The following is a 15,728-nucleotide window of genomic DNA, read 5'->3' on the forward strand; positions in this document are numbered from 1 at the left end:
CGGGCCTGGGTTCCACCGCGCGGGTTCGGCAGGCCCCTGAGTGGTCGCGGTCCAGTGGGGCACGGGGTCCCGGGCCAGGAAGAGGGGTCAGATGGGGAAGAGGGCGGACCAGGCCTGGAGGAGAGGGGGCAGGGCCGGGCAGGGGTCTGAGGAAGGAGGAGGGTGGGAGGATGGAGCCCGGGGATGCGACGAGAAGATGGGGGAGGGAGGAGATGGGAGACGGACAGGATGGAACACAGCTCGATAGGAGTCCGGAGAGTGTGTGGACCTGGGTGGCACACGTCCGAAAGCTTTCCGGACATCGCCACTCCACACACACATACCCTGCTCATCACCCCGCCCCGTCAATCTGGCCGGCTCAGTAGCCTGCAATCCATCTACTTTGCATCTCCGCCTCTCCACTCAGTTCAGGCCTTTCTCGTCTCTTATCTGGACTGTTCGTGTCCTAACTGATCTGCCCACATGCACTCCTGTGGGCCTCCCACGGTAGCCAGAAGAATCTTCAAAATGCACATCAGACCCGGACACTCCGCTGCTTCCAACTGGCGGGCTTCTCACCACTTGCAAGATGAGCCCCCATGTCCTCACCCAAGCCCTGGCGATCTAGCCCTCCCCCCCCCCCACCTTTCCCTCCTCTCAGTTTGCGGATCCCTCGCGCTGAATGCCCTCCCCGCACTGCAAACCGAGCTCTGGCCCTCTTCGGGGTCTTCACACTTGGACTTCCTTCTCCCTGAGGTTCTCCTCCCGCCTGTCTTACTCCAGTAAACGCTTCATCCTTCAAATCTCCACTTAAGTCACTTCCTCCAGAGGCAGCCGTGGTCCCGGACTCCCCCACCAAGTGAATTCCTCACTTTCATCACCCTGTGTACTTCTCCTTTACGACACTTGCACAGCTGCAGTTTTACATTTACTTAGGAAAGTATGAACGTCTGCCTATCCCACCAGACAGTAAGGTCCACAGGGAAGAAGATGGTGTCTGCTTTTGCTCCTTGTATCGCCAGCATCTTGCACAGGGCCAGGCACTTAAATACTTATTTTGAAAAATAAATGGAGGACTTGGCTTTGGCAGGAGGAAGGGGGTATGAGTTGTGGCCCCTGATGTCTGACCGGTGGGGGAAGGAAAACAACTCTGGTGCAGTGCCAGGCTCTGTGTTGGAGCAATGCTGTCCAATAGAAATATAACGCAATCTGTGTAATTTTAAATATGCGTAATTTTAAATTTTTTAGTAGCCATATTAAAAAAGTAAAAACAAACAGGTGAAATTAATTTTTGTAATGTGTTTTACTTCACCTCATATATTCCAAAACATATTATTTTAACGTGATCAATATAAAAAATTACTAGTGAGTTATTTCACATTTATGTGGGTGTACTAATTCTTTGAAATCTGGTGTGTGTTGTACACCTATAACCCATCTCAATTCGGGGTAACCATGTTTCAAATGCTCAGTAGCCATCCGTGCTATGGGCTGCGGGGTTGGGCTGTGCAGTGCTAGGAGCTATATATGCCTGTGACATGTAATTCCCCTCTAGAGTCTTTTGAGGAAATTGTTGTTATCTGCACTTTACTAGTAAAAATAATGAGCTTCTGAAAATTATGTTTCCTGCCAGCGATCATCCTAGCTTAGAGTTTGAGTGGAGGAGGCAGGATTCGGACCAGCACCCCCATCTGTTAACCTGGAATCCGCATCTTTCTATACCATATGCTGCCTCCAGGAGGTGCCAAGGAAGTATGGGGGTACGGGAAGTGGGGACCTAACTTTTATTTTTTTATTGGGGAATGTTGGGGAACAGTATGTTTTTCCAGGACCCATCAACTCCAAGTCAAGTTGTTGTTTTCACTCTAGTTGTGGAGGGCGCAGCTCACTGGCCCATGTGGGAATCGAACTGGCAACCTTGGTGTTATGAGCACCGCGCTCTAACCTACTGAGCTAACCGGCCGCCCCGGGACTAAACTTCTTGAAAACAATGGCACCTGTGGGTATATTGTATATTCTGTCTTGTTCTGTGCACAACAAATGTGTCTAGATACATTGGTACTACCTGCCTAGGTAGCTCAGGAACAAGCACATTTAATGCAGTTGAAGGAAAAACCTGCAAGGCAAGTCCTTCTGTGATCCAGTCACCATACCTCAGCGCAGCCTGGTCCCAGGATCTGGGTAGAAAACTGTACAGACCCTGCAGCATCTCAACGGTGCTGGGAGTACTAGGCTTGCTTTGACAGTGTGGCTTTTCAGTTCATCAATTGCTCCCTGAGTGAGGCCCTCCCCTACTGTGAGGCCAGCACTATTCTAGGCCACGTAGGATGCTGCGGAGTATAAGTCACAGCCTTCCTCTTCAGGATGCCTATTGTGTACTTGGAAAGACAAGAGCAGATCACAGAATGATTAAACAGTGTGCCAGGCACTGTGTGGTGTGATGAAGAACCAGAATCAGTGGTGTGCAGAGGCTGCAGAGTGGCTGGCTCGGCTAAGCTGTGTAATGGGTTTAAAGTGTTCAGTCTGAATTCCTGTAGCCAGGGTGGTGCTTTGCCCTTTGCCACAGTCCCTGTGTAGCTACTGCATGGCTTATTTACTTACCTGCCTGGCCGCTTAAGGCATTTGAATTTGTAACCCTGTTAGACGTGCTGGCTTTTATTGAGTCACTAAAAAAGATTTGTTGAGCACCTATTATGTGTCATTGTATTCATCCCTGCTCTGGAACTGACTCTAAAACCCTCCAAGTTTCTTCCGCTAGAAGAAGAAAATAATAATAATAATAATAATAATACAACATCAGCAGTACTTTGCCTTCTCTATTGATTTTATTCCCCGATTGACTTAACAGATACATGTATGTTCTCATTTTGTCATCAATATACTTCAGCTTGGCAGGTAGGGCTTTTTTTGTGCTGGGGAAACATGGTTTTTGCAACTTCTTCAAGTTCACACAGTTGGAATTTTGCTTACTCTGTGTCAGGTATCATGCTTAAGTAATTTACATATATTCTCCTACTTAATGTTCACAATTTTATAGAGTAGGGTTGATTCTAATCCCCATTTTACAGCTAAAGAGCTTGTTAGAACTGGGATCCTAATTCAGGGCTGTCCCACTCCAGACCACAAGCTCCTGTTTGGCTATACTGTCTCACTAGAAGATCAAGGTTGGAAGAGACCTCAAAAATATCTAGTCCAGCCCCCTCACGTAGATCAGGACCCGAGGTCCAGAGAGAGGCTTGTGCCCGTGGCCAAGCTGGGCGGTCAGGTCTCCTGGGCTGTGGGGAGGACTAAGCCAGAAGTGGGACCCCAAGCCTTCTTTGTCCCTAACTGGCAGTATGACCTCGGTTCCCTTATTTATAAAATGAGAGGGCCTGGCCTGATTTTACGAGAACAAAGCTGTGTTGTTATGGTGGGTAATGAAGAGTCAGGCCCACAGCCCAGGATTTCAGTCAGAACCCAGGACTCTTCTCAGCTCGCCACACTCCCCCATCTCTACACAAGCTCCGCCTTCCTGTTGCAACCCAGGCAGTCTGCAGAAGGGAAACGGTCTCTTAAAGTTCATCTGTATTTCCCATTCAGTTTCTGTTTCATTTCCAAAAAACGGAGGCTAGTGGTCTGTAAACACTGACCCCTTCTAAATCCATCTCCTCGATTATTATAGCTAGGGATTTGCAAAGTTCTACGCGATGGATAATCCTCTGTTGTTAGTGTTTTTATTCTCTTTGAAGGGCAGTTAGGTCTAGGGGCACCCTGGAGGGTATTTTTGGTGTGGAATTCTGTGGGCACAGCTGTGTACCAGGCAGTGTGCTGTGAACTTTAATTAGAGTAGGCGGGGGAGTAGACACTGGCTTGATGAGTCCCTGTCCTCAGACTGCTGACTGTCCTGGAACTGTGGCTCTCGTCCCTGGCCACCCAGTAGAGTCACCTGGAGGAGTTTGTCAATGTGGGGTGGGCATTGGTGGTGCACAATCAGAGTTGATAACCACTGGTCTAGAGTCTGCTTCTCAGACTTGAAGTTGCGTGTGAACCACCCGGGTGGGGGAGGGTCTTGTTTCAAGGCAGATTCTGATTCCGTGGGTGATTCTGCATTCCTGCAGGCTCCCAGGCAGTGCCCATGCCGCTGGGGTGCAGATCACACTGAGTAGCAAGAGAAGAGACTGCCCGTAGAGAATTATCAATCAGTGGGACTGTGAAGGTATGTAGGAAAGACAGGGAGCACCAAGAGAACGATTCATTTTGCCTGACGTGAGAGGACTAGGACGTCCACGGAGGAAGAAGAGTGATTGTCTTAGTTGGGTCCTGAGGGAGGATGAGTAGTTTGTCCACTGGACAAGGTGGAGGGAATAACGGCACAAGCAAAAGTTCAGACTTAGAGGAGCTTGATGTTTGAGGGAACAAGGTGGCCTGATGTGACGGAGGTACCATCTACAAGGGAGAGTCTGAAAGCCAGTTCTACCCTGAAAGTCACACAGAACTGGAGTAAGCCGAATGCTCTGCTAAGGAGTGTAAGTACAGCGACGCTATAGAAAGTTTCCAAGCAGGCTAAGAGGAGACCTAGGTGATTCTTAGGGTAGGGGAAGAAGCCCAAACAGTTACCCTGTCCCCACACCCTTCCTCACCGCACTCGGGTTCTGTCTAACTTAGTGGCTTTTAACCACACGTTTGAGTGAGTCCTGTATGCAACACATTTCAATAAAAGAGAAACCTCAGCTGCCTCTGGCATGATGGTCCTTCTCAGCGTTTCTAGCAGTGAGTGTCAACCTGAATCTCTGCCAACCAGATTCCCCTCTTCTGTAGCTGAGCCGCGTCCTCACACAGTGGTCTGAACTAAGGGAAGTTGAGTCACTTCTCAGATGAAAGATTTGAGGGAGAAGCCTCTGTCGAGATTATGTTCTCGATTATAAAGAGGGTGTGACCTCTAGTTGCCTTCCTGGTGTGCTGCCGGAAACATAAACCAAACTTACCCATGCCTCCCACACTGAACCAACAGCAAAAGAACCGAACAAAAAGCACTGGTCAATCCTTATCCTTAAAAGGAATAGGGGGAGGGGGGGTGGAAACCTCTGGCATTCTTCATTCTGAATTCCTTACTAATGGGAAGGGATCATTTTTCACTTCCTTTCTGAAGATGGGCTACCCAACTCCGCCCGCTCTACTGTCACTGCCTGGGTGATTGAGAAAGCCCCGTGGTGCTGGTTTGCTGAGCATGCCTTCATTGGAGATGTTGCTGTTTTTCTCTTGTTTCCCCAGCTTAGCCTTTGAAAACCTGGGCTTTCATTCTCGTGTCTTCTAGAATTATCTTCTTCAGTTCAGTGTGTGCCTCTCTCCTGTTCTGTGGCATTTTGAGTTGTCCAAGTCCTCTTTATGTCCGTAATACTTTCAAGAGCATGGAAGGGCGTGGGGTGGAGAGGTGTTTAATGGAAGGGGTCTGTTACGTCATTGCCTCCTGGGCCTGGATGTGGCATCCAGCTCCCTCAGCCTGCCTGTTGGCTATTGAATTCTATAGTATTGCTGAGAGGTGGACAAGAGGCTATTTATAGCCCCGGGAATTTTGCAATGTTATTGAATTGCTTCGACCTAATTTCCACTTCCTTTCTAAAATGAAAATGAAAAGAGTAAGCAAACAAGTGCTGGAAGAGTTAGTTCCCTACAAGGAGATCCTTTATCCTGGGGAGACTGGAGAATATTATTACTTCTCTTCTCCTACCGCCTGATGTTTCTATAGGGAGAAAAGCAGAGGGATATTTCCCCCTGTCTTTTAATGAGAGTCAGGGATGCTAAATCTGATTTTCCAATGAGACATGCTCTAAATTTAGAAATGAAAACAAAACTTGAAAGAAGGGCACTGCCGTGTAACTGGAAGGTGGTGGGACATGAAGGGAACACCAAGCAACTAGGACAGTTCGTGCCAGGCCCTTTCCTTGTAGAGCCAGCCGGGTTCGTAGGGGTTAAGGAATCAAAGCTGGTGGCCTTGAGCAGACATGGGTCCTTATTGAACCATAACTGTATGCCAGGTGCTGTGCTAGGTTAGGAGCCCGCAGGGCGGTGCCTGCCCTGGAGGAGGAGCTAGTAGGGTGATGTGTGTACCTGCATAGCGCAGGGCAGGAGCCTTCCCACAGGTGTGAACAGAATGCTGTGAGGCCACGTGGCCCCTGTCCTGTTTCAGTTTGCCTGGGAAAGGTGGGGAGAGCTAAGAAGGGGGCAAAGAGGCAGTGACACCAGAGCTGGGCTTTGAAGCTTGACTAGGAGCTCTTTTGACAGTCAAAGCAAAGGAGAAAATGCACAAAGGTGCAGAAGAAATGAAAGAGCATGGCCTGCCTCGTGGAGATAGCAAGCAGTGCAGGAAGCTCTGGCTAGATTGTGAAGGGCTGGGCACCGTGAGGGGGCAGGGATCACGTTCTTGAGGTGGCGGAGGACCATTACCTGTTACAGCCGCGAGCTCTTGTCACGTGGGTCTCTGAGCTTCCGTGGGCTGTTGCGTCAGGTACGGCAAACCGGAATTCTCCCCTGAGCACCTGCGACAGACCAGGTTACACTGCTCCCCGCTTCCACCTGGCTTTCAGACACCCGGCTGCCTGGGATCGGATTCGGGCTGTGCCGCGTACGAGCTGTGATGCTGAGCGCGGTACTTCGTTTTTCCGTGTCTCCATCTTCTTACCTGTAAACTGGGGGTAATAATGCACCGCACAGGGTTGCTGTGTGGATGGAATGAACGATGATATGAATGCCCTTGGAACAGCCTCAGCTCTATGTTAATGTGGGCCAGTGTCGTCATCAGCATCTTCCCTGATGCAGAGGGAAGAGAACTCACTGAAATCCTCAGGCCCAGCCTCGAGACCCAGTTCTGATGTGATTTCTTATTTCTTTTTGGGGGCGGGGAGGGGTGGGAAGGAGGCGTGTGGGAGACAAGCTTCTCACCCGTCTGTGCTCAGGTGTCTCGTCCGTAAAATGGGGATGCTGTTCAGGTTCTTGTGCGCATGCGCTGTCATAGCGCTCTAGAGCGAGCGGTCAGCTGTAAAGAGGCCGCCCACACGTGACTATCACATACAAGATGGTTGCTATGAAGTCACCATGTAACTGTTCTGTTTACAATAAGCCAGACTTAGCCAAGTGGGTTTGGCTCTTCCTTAATTCCGCCAGTGTTAACTAGGGGCTTGCTCAGTGCCGTCGTCTGATGCCTCTTCTGCTGCTGCCTGTTCAGACCTCCCATTCTGAGTTCCTTCAAAGCTTGGGGTCAATCGTAGTCTTCCGCTTTTTAGTTACAATGAACAGAAACACGGGTTAGTTTAATGTAAAAGGAGGTTTATTGGCAGGATACAGGGGGTTTCAGGTACCCCAAGGGTAGGAGGTGCCACCATGGAATCTGGAAGGTCATCAGCCAGTGGCTTTTTCCATCTCTTTCTGGGACTTCGTGGTTTCTGGTTTCTAGCCTCCACTCGCCTACACATTTCTGGATTCTTCCTTCAGAGCAACTTCCCCTGCAAGGCTCTTGGTTTTTGCTTCTCCATATCATTGGCTTTCGAGTGGCTTTGGCCTGCCGTGGTACCTACTCTGAAGTTGACAGTACCTTTCTGCTCCAGGACCCATTGCCATCCAACCCCTTTACCCTGTGTCTTTAAGTTCAAGAGAAAGAAATGGACTAGTCCAGCTAAGGCTGAGTGTTCACCTTGGTGCGGTCAGCTGCGGCGTGGTGGGGGAGAGTGTCATTCCGATCACATGGGCTGCCTGGGCTTTGTGGGAAAGGGCAGAATTGCTGAGAAGGGGGTGTATAGTATCTCTTGAATAGTCCTGTGGTTGCAAATTCTCAAGCTTGAAAATGGATATGAATTCTTGGTATAGCCAGGAATCACTCAGGGCTAACTTTAATAAAGAAAGAGACAATCAACCTAGGAAATGCCCTGCGGGGTCACAGTAAAGTGGACCTGTGAATTAAGGAGCTTTAGCTCTTTTGTCTCCAAAGACAGTATCCAGAAAGGAGTTCCAAGAAATATAATTTGTTTCCGAGGAGCACCATTGAAATAAGGGCATAGCTTCTTTTAGTGAGGACTTTGACGTAGGCAGTCGTCAAAGTTCTGCTTTAGAATATGGACTTTCACATTTAGAAGGCAACTTACACACACTTCAGTCCAACACTCACGTCTCATGGTAGAAGAAAACTGAGACTTGGGCAAAAGGGACACGTACACATCACCCAGACACTTAGCGATGGAACTGTGACAAGGTCCTGAGTCCTTTAGCTCTAAATTCAGTGGCTTCTTCCTCCCAGCCTGGTGCTCTTTGAGTCATACCTAGTCTGCCTAGTTATTTTAAAAACGAGAAGAACTGAACTAAATAACAAATGGTCTAAGAAGCCACCCTGTTCAGTTCCATGTGTATAAAATACAAAAGCAGGTAAAAATAATGTGTAGTGATAGAAGTCAGAAAGAAGTTGCCTCTTGGAGAGCTGGAAGGTGGGCGATTGACTAGAAGGAGATAGGAGGGAATTTTCTGGGGTAATGAACATGTTCAAAGGCTTGTTTTGTTTGGGTGGTGGTTACAAGGAGAGTGTGTGTGTGTGTGCGTGTGTTTCTATTTTATATTTATATATACACACATCTGTATATGTACATGTATATATCCATACATACATGAGCTCGGTGCATTTTATTGTATGTAAATGATATCTCACTGTTAGAAAACGGTCTCACAGCTGATGTACCCCTAATTATGGCAGCTTTACCGATAAGGATAAGGCTCTCTAGGCACCCAGAGATTCATGGTACTGCCCCTGCCTTGCTGTGTCACTGGAGCAGAGTATTTCAACCTGAGTCTTATGGGGCCAGCTTCTATGCAAAGGTCTGTGGTGCAGCTAGGCACATAAAAATTATACATGAAACATTGTGCTCAGAACTGCAGAGGTTGTGGAGGCTTTCGGGCTTGATTTAGTTGCGAGGAACAGAAATTCAAGCTAGCTCAGGGGGCAGGGGAAGAGCATTGGCCAAAGTCAACTCCAAGTTCTGTCCCCTTTCCTACTTATTAACTGGGCGAACTTGGGCAACTGACCCAAACTCGGACTTTCATGTTGTCGTCTTCAAATGGAGGTAATAATCCTACTCTACCTACATCAGAAGGCTGCTGGGAGGACTCAACAATATAAGGGAAAGCACGTTGAAAACCATCGTTTTTACATTGTCATGTTCTGGAAATGCTGGTATTTTTTGATGGTCAGCTTCTGAAGCAGTCCACCCTGATCAGGAAATGGTTGTGAAAGCTTCCCTCTTTCTGAGACCTGCGGTTGGCAGGGGAAAGGACTGTTACCCCTTTTACCTACACTTACGAGGCTGTGAGAACTGACATTTGTATTTGGGCTGAAAAATGATAGCGTACAGGAACTACAGCTTAGCAACAGCTGTGCTGCGTGTTCCAGCAGAGGCAGGCGGTGCGGTCTCCCTTAGTGAAGCGTGAATTGTGGGCGACTCGCTCAACCTGGAGGGCACAAGAGAAAGGTCTTTTTCATTAAGAGAGAGGCCTCTCCTGAACCCTGTAGGCAAGGAGTGTAAACATATGTGAAATAATCCATCAGTCAAGTGACTTCCCTTCATCAGACCTTGGAGAGAATGCTTTAGCTGCTGCTTGGAATACCACTAAGCTAGCAGAGTTGCCTAGGATACCGGTCACATGGGCCCATCTTCCAGACTTGTTCAAAATGATTTCTTGTCCTTTATTTTGGAGAGAAGTGGGGGAGGGGCTCAGAGTTATCTCCAAAGCCTTGTCCTCCCATAGAGGGGCCTTTGTGTGAGGGTCCCCTCACCTCCCTACACTTGAGCTCTCAGCAGCTCTTGCCCTTGGCAGTAGAGACTAAAATAGCATTTCCTGTCCCAGTTCTCTTCCCCATTTTCTGAACTCTGCATCGTCCCACACAGAGGAGGCTCCACACTGTGTCCTTGAAGGGAAGGAGTGGCAGCAATAAGCAGGGAGGAGGCGACAGAGCATGTGGCCGGGCCCTGCTGACTGGCTCTTCCTAGATTGACTGTGGGACAGAAGTAGGCTGGTTCCTGTAGCTAACTGCTCAGCCAAGAAAAGGCTGTGTCTGTTCCTGTCTGTCTCAGAGCACACGCATCTCTCTTTCAAGGCCCCAAAGACGTGAATCTGCAGTAAATACGCTCCTACCACAGAGCCCTCCTGCCCCCGAACTGGTGTCACATTGTCAGACCTTGCTCCTGGCTGGCCCACAGTTGATAGATAGGTTTGTCCCATTTCTACTTGCTGATTTAATCTAAAGAGACAAAAAGCCCAAGGAGAGATTGTGTTGTGATCCAGAAAGCTTCACACCAAAGAGTTCCGTATGTTCTTTTGGACACTATTCTGAGTGTCCAGAATATCCAACAAGAGTGAAAAGTGAAGGCGAACTCGGTGACTTTTTCTTTCTGATTCTCTCTCCCCAGGCAGCTGTGTCCGTGTGTCTGTCTTGGAGAAGTAGGGCCCATTGGGAACAATGCCACCACCATCAGACATTGTCAAAGTGGCCATTGAGTGGCCAGGTGCTAATGCTCAGCTCCTTGAGATTGACCAGGTAAGCTCCTGCGGTGACAGTGGTACAAGGAGAGGGGGCTGGGAAGTGGCACGGCCGAGGACGTCTTCAGGGACATGGACCTTTGGCATTAGGAGTAAGAGCCAGCAACAGGAAAGCTGAGGCCTGTCCCACTCTATGGAAGGTCGGTCCCCATGGCTTGGGACAGGCTGGCTCTCCGACAGAAGCCGTCAGGGAAGGAGTCCATGCTGAGGTCCCGGGTTGGTCCTGCTTGGCAGCCCCTGGCATCAGAACTTTGGCACAACTAGGCCGTGGCTGGAGGATCTTTCTCTTTCTTTCAGAAACGGCCACTGGCATCCATCATCAAGGAAGTTTGCGATGGGTAAGTGGAAACCGCCCTCGTTTTGGACGATGGCACGCTGAAGACTAAAGGAGCATTGCCAGCCCTCGAAAGGACCGACGTTGAAGGGCCTGTAGTCAGTCAGGTCCCCAGAATGGGGCTTTTGTGTAGCGTTGTTTTAGGAAGGCAGTGGAGCTGATGAGGCTGCCCCGGGAGTGCCCATCAATCTCCAGCTTTTCCTTTAATCCAGGAGTGCCCGCCCCGAGGTCCTGGTGGCATCTGAATTGTACGGTGGCCCATACTGAGTTGCATGTACTGCCTTTTGTGGTACCAGCCTCACAGAAGGCTGAGGCGCTTATTTTTTTCAACACCTCAACCTAAAACTTTGGGGTTTTTCACCCTGTCCTCCAAACAGGCCACCCGATCCCCTGAGCAACGCTACTGAAAATTATTTATTTGCAGCTTCTAACAGGCCCAGAGCAATGGCCCAACGGACGGGACTGTTTTTCTCTTACGTAGGTGGTCATTGCCAAACCCGGAGTACTACACGCTGCGTTACGCCGACGGGCCCCAGCTCTACATCACCGAGCAGGTCAGTACAGGGAGAAGCACATGAGTGCAGCCTTTCTTTGCGGTGACCCACCCAAGGAGCCCATGCTGTTTACCTCCCTTCCATCCGGTAGCTTCCACCTGTGGGGAAAGAGTTCCTTCCGGGGCACAGGGGGAGTGGCAGCCCTTGTTCTCCTCGAACGGCTGGCACTCCATGGCTGTTACTGCCTGAGAGCCCGGGGTGCTGGAAGAGGGGCTCAGAAGGTCTTTGCCAAGAAACAAGCAGGAGAAGAAGGCCTGACTGGAGTCCCAGTGACAACTCCTTTAAAAGGACAACAAGTTCTTGTTGGTTCAACTCGCTCGCACAATTTTAATATTTTTTCTTAGTTACTCTTTCTTCTCTTTGCTCCCCAGACTCGCAGTGACATTAAGAATGGAACCATCTTGCAGTTGGCCATCTCCCCGGTAGGTACTCTGCTCTCCTTAGGAATGAATTTATTTAACAAACATCTATGAGCATCTACCACGGGCCAGACTCTATTCTAGAAGCTAAGACTGTGGAGATTGAAAAGTCATTTCTTGGCTCTCACAGCCTGGTTGGGAGTAAACAAATACAACATAAGGTCTCGCCCGAGGGTCTAGACAGAAAGTTGATTAGGGAGCTGCTGGAACTCAGAAAAGGGATCGCCAAACCCAGCCTGAGGAGTCCCAGAGAGGGGGACACGTAGCGCACATGTTGAAGGGTAAGCAGGAATTAGCTAGAGAAAGAAGAAAAGTGCTCTGAGATGTGCTTTGTTTGGGGAAGGTGGGGGTGCTGGGTGGCTGAGGACCTGGAACAGTGGGTACCAGGCAGACACTGAAGGTTCCCAGCTAGCCTGCTTTTGGGTTTGGGTTTTATCTGGAAGGGAACGTGGAGACACTGAAAGATTTTAAGCAGGAAGGTGGGTTATGTTTAGATGTATATTTTAGAAAGATCACTTTAGGGACAGAGTAGTGGACGATGGGCTAAAAAAAGAAGGAAGGTTGGTGGCAGGAGGAATCTTTATGAAACTAATGAGGAGTGTTCATGGCCCATCAAGGCACATGGCAATGGACATGAAAGGATGGACACGAAGAATATTTAGAGGTAAACTGAATGAATATGGGGGTGTACTGGGTGTGGAAGGAAAGGGAAGGGGAAAATCCAGGATGAGCCCTGATTTCTGCAAGAGCAGCCCTTCCAGGTAACTGAGGAAGCAACCAGAAGGGGAGGAAGAAAACCAGGAGCGTGAAATGGCTTAGAAGTTGAGGGCAGAGAGAGTGTCAGGCTGGAGGCAGGTGTGGTCTGCAAGTGCAGAGAGGTCAAGTAGCCTGAACACAGAACGGCTGTCCGTGGACCCGGGAAGTCAATCTGTCGCTCATGAACTTCCTGAAAACCCATTCTGTTGGGGTGATTGGGTGGCAGCTAGATTGCAGTGAGTTGAGTAAAAAGAAGTTCAAAAACTGAGAAGCTCAATTTACCACATTATCAAGAAGCTTGGTTATGAAAAGAAGTAGAGAAGGTAGTAACTTGGAAGTGTGGAGTGGAAAACGTGCTTTTTAAAAAGGGTAAACCATTCATGTGTTTCAAAAATCAAAAAGGTCTGACAAAGATACAGTGAAAGGTCTCCCTCCGACTCCCATCCCTCATCTACCCAGTTCCCTGCCTCCTCTGACCCTGCAGAGTTGTTAACTTCTGTTGCAATTTTTCACGTGTCCTTGAAAATACATTAAGATGGAAGAGAGGAAGGTTGACAGTGCAGGAAAGAGGGTAATTAATGGGACAGGCCCTTCTTGGATCAGGACAGGACAAACCCAAAGCCCAGGTGGAGGGATTCGCCCTGACAGCTCAGGCTGGAGCAGGGTGATCCATGCGGGGTGGCTTAGGTACATTTGCAGAAGGGCTGCCTGAAAACTAAGGGCATGATGACACCTGTGTCCTTGATGCGGGGAGAGACACTGGTTCATCTGCAAGGAAGGGAGGCGTGGAGTAATAAACGCTAACATTTCCCGAACACCTGCGTTTTGCTAAATACTGTGCGTAATACTATATACTTCAGTCCTGACAAACACCTGATGAGTCGGGCACTCTTGATAGCCCCATTTTGCAGGCAAGGAAACCGAGACTTAGAGAGGTGAACTGACTTGGCACTTGTCACGCAGTCAAACAGCGACAGGGCTGGGGTGGCCGGTTAACTCAATTGGTTAGAGCGCGGTGCTCTTAACAAGGTCACTGGTTCGATTCCCACATGGGCCACTGTGAGCTGCGCCCTCCACAACTATGTAGATTGAAACAACTACTTGACTTGGAGCTGATGGATCCTGGAAAAACACACTTAAAATAAATAAAAGTTTACCCAAAAAAAAGTGCCAGGGCTGGCTCTCAAATGTCCCGGGTCTGCCTGACTCGAGACTAGTGTTCTTGCCATCGTGTTCTGCTTCCCTCTTCTCTTGAACGCATCTTAAGGACTTCCTTATTCCCCACTAAACTCCGCTAATTTAGTACGACAGTCTGGGAGTTACTTTATAGAAGTGCCGACGCATTTTACAGGCCTCTCGCACATAGTGGTTGACTTTCCCAGAAGCACATCTCTCTGGAGGGGGAGGCAGCAGCCCAGAAATGCTGTCTCAGGAGAAAAATTAACATTTGGAGTGGGACGTTCCTAAGCGTGATACAGACCAAGGCTGTTCAAGTTGTTCCTGCTTGTGACCTTTTCTCCGGGCGCACATTTTCTCCCCCGCAGAGATCTTGAAGGATTTCTGTATCCCTGAGAGCAGTGTGCCTCACAGGGCCATGTTTATCACAGTAACAGAGGAGAGGCAAAGGGGAGAGAGGAGAACAGGCCTGACTCCTTGGCTGGCAACGGGAACTGGGCTCCAGTCACTTGCTTGGCGCTGTGAGAAAAAATAAAGACCACAGGAACATTTTTGCCCCCAGACTCTTCCGTTCCCGACTGAGAACATTAAATGAACACACCAGAAATAGAGAATGATGAAACAGTACGTTGTGAGGCACTGACTAGAAAGTTAATAAGTTCAGCTAAAGGAAAGTCTGTGAACACTAGAAGAGGGATTGTAGCTGCAGCTTGCAGAACAGAGGCGAGTGTGCTGCCAGGAAAAGTTCCTATGTTAGGAGGAAGCTTTGTCACCAGCCATCATTTTCAAAAAGCTGTTCTGAAATTAGCTGCTTCCCGCTCTTTGATATTCTTACAGGTTCTCCAGGACTGTCACTTTGAGGGACAATGATGTGGACTTTCAGAGAAAGTTTAAAAAAAAATTGTGAGGCTTTTCACATTTTCATATTGAAAGGGAGCTTCACGGTCATCAGATTAAATTCGCCACCCAATGCAGGCATCCCTTCTATAGCGTGTTTGACAGATGGCTGTCTAGGTTCTCCTTGATTGCTTCCAGCGACTGAGAGCTCATCATTTCAAGAGACAACCTCTTCCCCTGTCTGATGGCTTTAATTAATAGAAATCTGTCCTATGTAGAACCAGTATCTGTTCCCCTGTGACTTGCCATAGTGAGTGGACTGTCATCTCCCAGAGCTTTTGCATTCCCTCGGTGGGAATTTTTTTAATCCATAGAGCAGAGTGGCACAGAAAGGATCCAGATAACTGCAGAATTAGTCTTGGCACACTGGTAATCCCCTGATCGATCCAGTAAACATTTGTTTCGCGGTGGAAAAACTAGTTCTGCCTCAGGCTTGGATGCTCACGCAAAGGCCGCCTCAGAGCAGTAACCAGCCACGAGGAGCAGATGGCATGTGTCTTGTCCCTGGTTTTACAGTCCCGGGCAGCACGCCAGCTGATGGAAAGGACCCAGTCATCCAACATGGAGACGCGGCTGGATGCCATGAAGGAGCTGGCCAAGCTCTCTGCTGACGTGACCTTCGCCACCGAGTTCATCAACATGGATGGCGTCGTCGTGCTGACGCGGCTTGTGGAAAGTGGAACCAAGCTCCTGTCCCAGTGAGTATCGCTGAGGTCTCGTCCGGGGGGCTTTCAGAGGGTTCCTACTCTCCGAAGGGCATCCTCTGCTGTCGCCGTTGAGCCACATCAGTTTATTGAACACCTTCTGCGGTAACCTGCCAAGCACTGGGTCTACACCGGGATCTACGTCACTGGCGTGGTCCTGAACCTGTCGTCTAGTTAGGCCCTGATAAATCCCATGACAGCAGAAAATAGTACTGTGCCAAGTGGGTAGTAAAAATAGGAGCTACGGAAGGCAGGAAGATCCCTGTTAATTTATGGCAAGTGACTGGCCTGATGGAGGTTAGCGAGCAGACTGTCCATTGTCCACAAGAACAGGTGTCTGTCTATTTTTAACCGC

General features: G+C 49.1%; 1 protein-coding gene across 2 annotated transcripts in view; it reads left to right on the plus strand.

Moving 5' to 3' along the window:
• The window catches only part of ELMO2 (engulfment and cell motility 2), a 35,495-nt gene that overhangs the window by 270 nt on the left and 19,497 nt on the right, over nt 1-15,728 (plus strand). For both annotated transcript variants that reach the window (XM_019749701.2, XM_019749704.2), the window contains exons 2-6: nt 10,404-10,531; nt 10,831-10,871; nt 11,349-11,421; nt 11,793-11,843; nt 15,186-15,367. In XM_019749701.2, the coding sequence (XP_019605260.1) occupies nt 10,454-10,531; nt 10,831-10,871; nt 11,349-11,421; nt 11,793-11,843; nt 15,186-15,367 (425 nt within the window). In that variant the 5' untranslated portion in view covers nt 10,404-10,453. The remainder of the gene's footprint in view (nt 1-10,403; nt 10,532-10,830; nt 10,872-11,348; nt 11,422-11,792; nt 11,844-15,185; nt 15,368-15,728) is intronic.

The sequence above is a fragment of the Rhinolophus sinicus genome, linkage group LG13 (genome assembly GCF_036562045.2).
Source record: "Rhinolophus sinicus isolate RSC01 linkage group LG13, ASM3656204v1, whole genome shotgun sequence".
NCBI classification, from domain to species: Eukaryota; Metazoa; Chordata; class Mammalia; order Chiroptera; family Rhinolophidae; genus Rhinolophus; species Rhinolophus sinicus.